The 7,854-nt window shown below is 38.2% G+C and overlaps 1 gene segment (V, D, J or C); it reads right to left on the bottom strand.

Annotated features, from left to right (window-relative positions):
• The window catches only part of LOC110398852, an 11,027-nt gene extending 4,117 nt beyond the window's left edge, over positions 1 to 6,910 (bottom strand). The window contains 2 exon segments of the C gene segment in view: positions 2,101 to 2,134; positions 6,830 to 6,910. Of these exon segments, the coding sequence occupies positions 2,101 to 2,134; positions 6,830 to 6,910 (115 nt within the window).

The raw sequence follows: 7,854 nt of genomic DNA, 5'->3' as shown, positions 1-7,854 counted from the left end.
TATGAAGATAGGCTGAAGGAGCTTAGCTTGTTCAGTCTGGAGAAGAAAAGGCTGCAGGGAGACCTCATTATGGCCTTCAAATATTTAAAGGGAGGTTATAAACAGAAGAGAAAACAACTTTTTACGCAGGCAGATAGTGATAGGACACAGGGGAATGGTTTTAAACTACAGGAGGGAAGATTTAGGTTACATGTCAGGGGAAAGTTTTTCACAGAGAGGGTGGTGAGGTGCTGGAACAGATTCTCCAGAGTGGCTGTGGATGCCCTGTCCCTGGAGGCATTCAAGGCCAGGTTGAATGGGGCCCTGGGCAACCTGATCTGGTACTTGATCTAGCAGTTGACGACCCTGCCTGTGGCAAGGAGGTTGGAACCTGATGATTCTTGAGGTCCCTTCCAACCCGAGGCATTCCATGTGAATAAATCCTTTACCACCTATTGAGTACGATATGGATTTGAATTGTGAAGAATTGATTCTGCAATGGTGATTCCACTTCCACTCGTCCTGGAGATAAATAAGTGGACTAGATCCTTCATGTCTTAACTTGGTGCCAAAAAAATTGCAAATTTCATTATGTTGTGAATAAAAGCCAATGGGATTTCAACTGTGCTTCTCGTTCCCATGTCACAGGACTTGTCAGCTACACCTTTTCTATTAAAACTTTCTCTTACTTTTCCTTGCATAAATTGATGATAATATGGAAAAAAATGGAGATCAGAGGAAAACAAGGTTAAACTGTAGACACTAAGTCTACTTGCCTATATCTGAAACTGTAAATACTTGGATGCTGTGGTTTTGTGTGTATACGTGTGTAAAGATTTCCCCTGCTACAGAAATCTTTTCTGACATACCTTGTTTAATCCACATTTACCTTTTCTTATGCCCTTGTTGATGACATTACAGAATTATCTCTCTTGTTAGCATTTTCAATTGTTCCTAATTTTCTTTCTCGGATTCATTTGACCATTTCCTTCACCTTTTTTCCTCTTTCCCCATCTGTCTACTAGGAATCCGTATGAAATCTTACTAGCTAGACAGCAGATAGACAGCCAAACATGGTAAAAATAACTTTAACAACTCTAAATATTGCAAAGAGATGTTTGATTGAAACTAAGAAGTGAAATCCTGAAACTAGCGACATTTGTGGAAGATTAATCACTCATTTCAATGAAACTAGAGTTTTAACATTTGAATCCTTGTTTTTGTTCTTTGGATCCTGTGGTACAGTCCAGGGTCAGTATTAGATTGCCTAATTCGAGCAAAATTGTATTTTCCCAGGTTTCCAGTAGGTGGACATGCAGGTCACTTTCTCTTAAACTGGTTCTAGTTAACACACTACTTCTAACTTTTAACTGGTTTCCTTAGTAAATGTGTTTTCACAAGAGCCAGAGCACAGTAGGTTCATTCACTCATGCACATATGCACTTTCTTTGGCACCACAATTCCCCTCTGCTTACCTATTATTAAATGTGTTGTGTTGCCTGTCTCTTTTCTTTCAGTGTTCTCCAAGAGAATCCAAATGAGGATCACCAGATGTTGCCAATTTAAGTCCCATCAAAAGTTCCCTTTCTTTTTATTTTAGAATCCTAAAGGAACTCTCCAGTGTTTGGTGTATTTCCTTATTTCTCACACAGAACTTTTAAGTGCAATATTACTCCAGAATATACTTTTTATCTTCCATAATACATTAACTTATTCTTGCTCCAAAATGACCACCCCCCAAATCTCTCATTCACTCTAATCAAGCTCCACTAAAATCACTCTGTAAGTTTATATGTGACCATAAGGTTTATCAGGATATTTTTGGTAAGCTTGATAAATATAGCAATTTTCACCAAATATCCTTATATATCATATCTATCTTCCCGTGTTCCAGAAAGAGTTGGAATTACTTTTATATTGCATTCTGTTAGGATTCCATACAAATGGAATTTTTATATTCCATTCTAATCTATGCTAACTATATAGCATAAATAATAGACATTCTGAAGAGAGGATCCTTCACCTGAATCTACTGAATTCCCTCTTCGCTTATCGTTGTTACAGCCCTAGAACCTTTTCCCTTGCACAACAAAACACACTCTTCTCATGATTCCCACTTACCTAGAACTGTTACTTTCGTTCCTTCTCCAAAATACTGGGTATTAGCAGAACACAGCCTCACAGCGTAATATCAAAACTGCTCACTCCTGTCCAGTGATCAACATGTTAAAACTTCAAATGCAGGTTTTTTTTTGTGTACAGTAGTAGCCAAAAATGTACTGAAAAGAAGGTCTATCAGCTATCTATATGGTACTTGATCATTAAATATTCTGCATTTTGTTCTAATGATGATTTGGGTGAAAGCATAAAAATGACTACTCATTAATAAAACACTCTATTGTGTACTACCATACTTTGACATCAATATATCCTCACACTTTTTAGGAAAAAAAGTACATACTGTAAGATCCACCCACCTTCTGGACACACTCTCTCTTTATTTCCCTCTAGCCTCCATGTCTTTTGCCAATTCCTCATGAGTAAAAGTACATCGCTCCCTGTCCTACTTCTTCCACTCTTTTCTTTCATGGACACATATTCTATCTGGATATGACAATGGGAGATAGGAATAACATAGGAATATAAAGGAATCATAAGGATTAGTTCATTCTGGAGGCAATATAATTCTGGGGAAAAGATTTGGCCAGGAATATAATTCATTTCTAGTGGAAGACAACCAGAATATTACGTGAACAATGGATAGAGTGTCTAGGAGTTCTGCACTGTAGAGGCAATATACATTCTTACGGAACATCTCTTATCTGGCTTGAGGTCTCTTCTTTGATCCTGTCTCACCATTCTGACTCCAATTTCTTACACTTATCTTGCTTGCTTGCTACAGATTTATTATTATAACAGATAAATATAAAAATATCCTTTTCCATGTGAAATCTAATAGAAATGAATTGTTTAATTTATCCCTTTCTTCTTCACAGTCCCTACTATCTGCATCTTTCTTGGTCTATATTTCCTGAAACACCTAATTCAAGATTTTCCACTATGCATTTTTTTCAGAGTGAGTTGTACTTCTATTTCAAAATATGGTATTGCTGCTGACCTTCTCACTAAAATGTCTGAGGAACTTGTCTTCATCCTCCCTGTTGGCACAAATTTTCTATAGCATAATTTCGCTGTACCCAGAAGAGCTACCTTTGAAAGAGATGTACAAGCCACAGGAGATGCAGCATGATATTTCAGCACTGAAATATTCAGACCATTGGGAAGATCCTGTCCATCTTTTCCTTGTAGACCTTTCGGACATTTTCTCTTCTTTCTTTCAGGCATAACAACAAAATCATTTTTCATTTAAAGAACACTCTTCCCCGTGAACATAGAGAAAACTTATTTTAAACAAGAAATTTATGAAAACCCTGACTTTCAATACTTTGAGTGATGATGAATCAAAAGCCATGTGTAATTTTCACTGCAAAGTCTCATCAGAGCCACCAGAAAGAATTTGTACTACACAAATTTCTTGGGAGGTGATGCTTTGGATGTGCAAAACTAGCTCCCACAGAAAGATCAGTACCTATGGCATGTATTAACAAAAACCTGTGTCAAGTAGGGTGAAAAAGAATTGGCAGTTTTGCTGTCAGCCTCCACTTATCACTTATTGTAGTTGTTAAAGTTTGGTGTCCGAAGTTAAGGGGGAAACCATAAGAAGGTAGTGAATACCATCTGTTGTAACAATGCGAGAGTTTGAATAGTTGAGGATAGAGAAGACTCCAGAAACTCCCCACTTCTCCTTCTCCCCACTGAAGCTTCTGACATCTATGAAATTTGGTCACAGGAGATCACTAACCTATCTTTCAACTCCTGAACAGAGTATTAGTGCCCTTACCTCCAGTTAATGAGTTTTACTTCAAGGATCAGAACAACTCAATAAATTCCCTTCATCTTGATCTTTCTTCTGTGGACTTTCTCACTCATACTTTCCTGTCTGTGGTTCTCTTTTTCTTTTTTTCCCCTTCTTCTTTATTTTTTTCATATATCTTTGATTCTCTCAGAAGAAAAAAAATAGCTAGGAACATCTTTTACAATTTTAAGTGCAAATATGGCAAAATTTAGTCCTGAAATTAGTAACTGTATCTGTAAGATTGTTCATTCCACTCACTGTACGCAGAATAACTTAAACATGCTTGACTAAAGTAGGAAATAGTGGTTTATACAAAAATAACTGAAAGACAGAACTCTTTTAAGTAGTGGTTCTGTCTTTTTTTAATTTCAAGCATACATTGTAAATGTCATTTCCCTACTTGTAACAGCTCACTTGATATCTGCTCTAAACTTTACTAAACTCTAGGGCACTGTTTAAGCACAGTCAAAAATTTTTGCAGTTACTGTTATTATAAGCAAAAGTCCAAATTACTGTGATACTTTTCATAGTCTGAGTTTGTGTGAAAGAGAAATCAACACAAATTTCCTCCCTAAGTGGACAAACAGATGCTAAGACTTCAAGTGAATTATTGAGGCGCATTAAATTGTTAAGTAGGCTATGTCAAAAAGGCCTCCTTTTGTTCATGCCTCGTAATTTTGACCCATATAGGCATTCTTGTAAAAAGCAATTTCTCGGGAAACAATTCACCCTTTTGATTCAAACAGTCACTAGACTACGTAAGTAACAGCTGCAATCAGAGCACCAACTAGACTTCTTCAGTATGATATTCCCACCTGTTTTAAAGTATTTTGAGGAGATGAAGGAGATGACAAGCACAAAGCAGGAGTAAATGAGTCAATTTTATCCTAGAGTAACAAATAAACATGCAAAGGAAACTTACCAAGCACTGACAGATGAGTGCCCTGTCCGAAGTTCAGTGGTGAGTTTGCACAGTATTTTGAAGAAGTACCAGAATTGTTGCCACTATCAACAGCACATAAAACCTCTATGATACCAGAATATATCATATCTTGCACTAGATGACACACAGAAGGGACCTTTATGCTCTCAACTGTGTTAGAAAATAATGTACTTTTTGAAGAAATGCATAGAATATTACTTCAGGAGATACTGTATCTAGCAAACCCAGCCTATCTAGGAAGTGACTCTTTTCATTTCTGTATCCTGCTTCTCAGCATTAGTTTCAGAATTCAGTCTGAGGCACCTTCTATAAATAAAAGCAGAAACAGTGAATCTCTCCCCTTTCTTCCATCACTAAGCTTTGCTAATGAAGAGTTGAATTTCTGGAACTCACCCATCCACCCATCCTGCACTTATTTCCCTCATCTTCCCTCCTGCCTAATTTTCATACAGCTCTTAAATATTCTTTTACAAAAAAACAAACAAACAAACAAACAAACAAAAAAACCCACAAACAAACAAAAAAACAACATGTACTTATTAAAAGCACAGGCTTCTTTTCATTATCTGGTACTGTTGCTCAGGTTCCAGCACCAAACTACTAGAAGCTAGTCCATACTACATCCAAAGAAGTACACCGTTGGATAAGTTTTGAAAAGGATAATGTGGGAGTGGGGGTTAGCTGTAGTAGGCATTCTTGTCGTTCTCTTCCTAGAGGTCACTGACCCTGACTTTGTGCTTTTTTCCTAGCAAGACCAGCATTGTAAACCTGTCAAAATTGTTTTGTTTTGTCTTTCTCGTGATAATATTGTATTCGTTTCTCCTCAAGCCCCAACCAGACAGAATCTTAAAGGGCTCCATGTGGGAGCAGAAAGATACTGCTTGAAGCAATATGGTTCCCGTGTGACCATTAAGTAATGATCAAAAAACTGCTGGTTTCTGTATGAATGGTGTCCTCTCATGGTGGAAATATCTATAGATCAATGATGGAAGAAGAAAAATGCTTTTTCTACTTACCCAGATTGCAATGAAGTCTAGACTACAAATATTCCCATGTGAAGAAAAATAGGAAAACTGCCAAGAGTTCATTATGGGATCAAAAGATTTTCATGCTGGTGACTTCTGGGTACCAAGAGGAGAGTGTTCTCTATCTTTTGTCTATCCATTCTGGCTGAGTGTACTCCTCAGGAGCATCAGTTTACCCTTCTCAAGGAGTGTTTCTGTAAAAGCCTTCCAAAGAAATGCATCAGACTTTCCTGCCAGTGTTCTTATGGCGATTGAACTTGATGCTTCTTTCAGGTCTACCTTGAGAGGCTGAGGACAAATTTTAGAAAATACTTTTAAGTCTGTGCTTATACTGACTGAACCACGGAAGATGAATGGTCTTGACTGTGTGACCATATTTCAAAGACAACTATTGAGATAGAAATGCTTCTATATCTCTGTATGCAGAATTGTACTGTGCTAATTGTCTCCTCCAACACCTTACCACTCAGCAATCCAATCTTGTATATATATCTGGTGAGAAACAGGAAGATGGCTGTGACAGACTAAAAACTAGAAAGACACAGATGTGTATGAGCATATCAAACAGATGCTAAATACCTGTAAGAGGCTAAATAGCACAGATGCACTGAAAAGACGATTGCAGAGTTGTTGTCATGGGGTAATCTAGGGTTAAGGTAGTAACAACAAGAAAACAACACCATCAAGTGACATAGTATCTAAAATAAATTTTCTAACATATTAAAATGGGTATGACAGCTGAACAGCAGTTTTTATCCTAAGGTTTCTGAAATGCACATGCACATACATGCTCTGTACAGCAAACACAGCAGTCAAACTCTCCAGTACAAGTTGCGGCCAGCACCCAGGTCTTGGGTGAACGGTACACTCACTCTAGCTCCTCAGTGTTTCTATGTCCTTGGAGGTCACCTGGCTTATAATGCACAACTCAGGATCAATCTTCTACATATTCGTTAATGTTTTTACCTGGAGGAACTCTTGTCTCAACTGTTCACTGTTCTCTGGCTTAAATGGCTGGCATAAGTCAACACTGGCCTCCTTAGTCATGTCTCACTAGACTAACCTCTTTGATTTTATCCATATCTGAAGCCATTTAACATTTTTTACCTAGTTTACAATTACTTTCCAGCTTCTCACTGTTGTATGTAACTGGGCTGAAAACTTTTTATCAGTTTTGGTGAATGCAGTCTGAAAATCTCACCCATAATTGTGATCTGTGTTTTGGTCTCTGTACGTACCACCTAGAGTCCTCTAAGAGCAGGACGAATGTAGCCAAAGCCACATTTTATCTGAGTGTTACTGTTAGGCAGGCTTCACACTGATGCATTCTGTCAGAGTCTGAGTGTGCCAATAGGTGCAGTGTACCTGATCACCTTAACTTAGGACCTCAGCCTTCACTCTCTGTACATGAGAAGAGGATATCCATTTAAGATTAGACCTAGGCCTTCAATTCTTGTGTGAGCTATGCTGTAGGTGAAATTCTATCCAGTCCTGTCTCTGGTCCTGCCCTCTGAGTGAACCTTGCACCTATGTTGTTGATACCTTGTCTTCTAGATGTACCCCTCATAGGCACAATATAGATCTTCATGTCTTTCGTCTTGTCACTTGGACAGACTTTGAACCATGAGTTTATGCACAGCAACATGCCCTTGTAGCAAAGAAAAATGTTGTTCTGGACTGCATTTGGAGTCTTGCCACCAGGTTGAGGGAGGTGATTTGATAAGGCCAGATTTGGACTGTTATATTCATTTCTGGGTTACACAGTACAAGAGAGATATGCAGATATTGGAGAGAGTTCAGTGAAGGGTCACAAAGGTGATTAAGGAAACTGGATCATCTCTCCTATAAGGAAAGACTGAGAGAGCTGGAACTTTAGCCTGGAGAGGAGAAGGCTCAAGAAGGGATCTCATCTTTGTGCACAAACATATGAGGAATGGTTTGAAGAAGACAGAGCCAGGTTGTTTTCAGTGGTGTCCAGTGACAGGACAAGA

The sequence above is a fragment of the Numida meleagris genome, chromosome 1 (genome assembly GCF_002078875.1).
Source record: "Numida meleagris isolate 19003 breed g44 Domestic line chromosome 1, NumMel1.0, whole genome shotgun sequence".
Lineage (NCBI taxonomy): Eukaryota > Metazoa > Chordata > Aves > Galliformes > Numididae > Numida > Numida meleagris.
The sequence above is the reverse complement of the archived record's forward strand: the minus strand, read 5'-3'. Positions and strand labels throughout refer to the sequence as shown.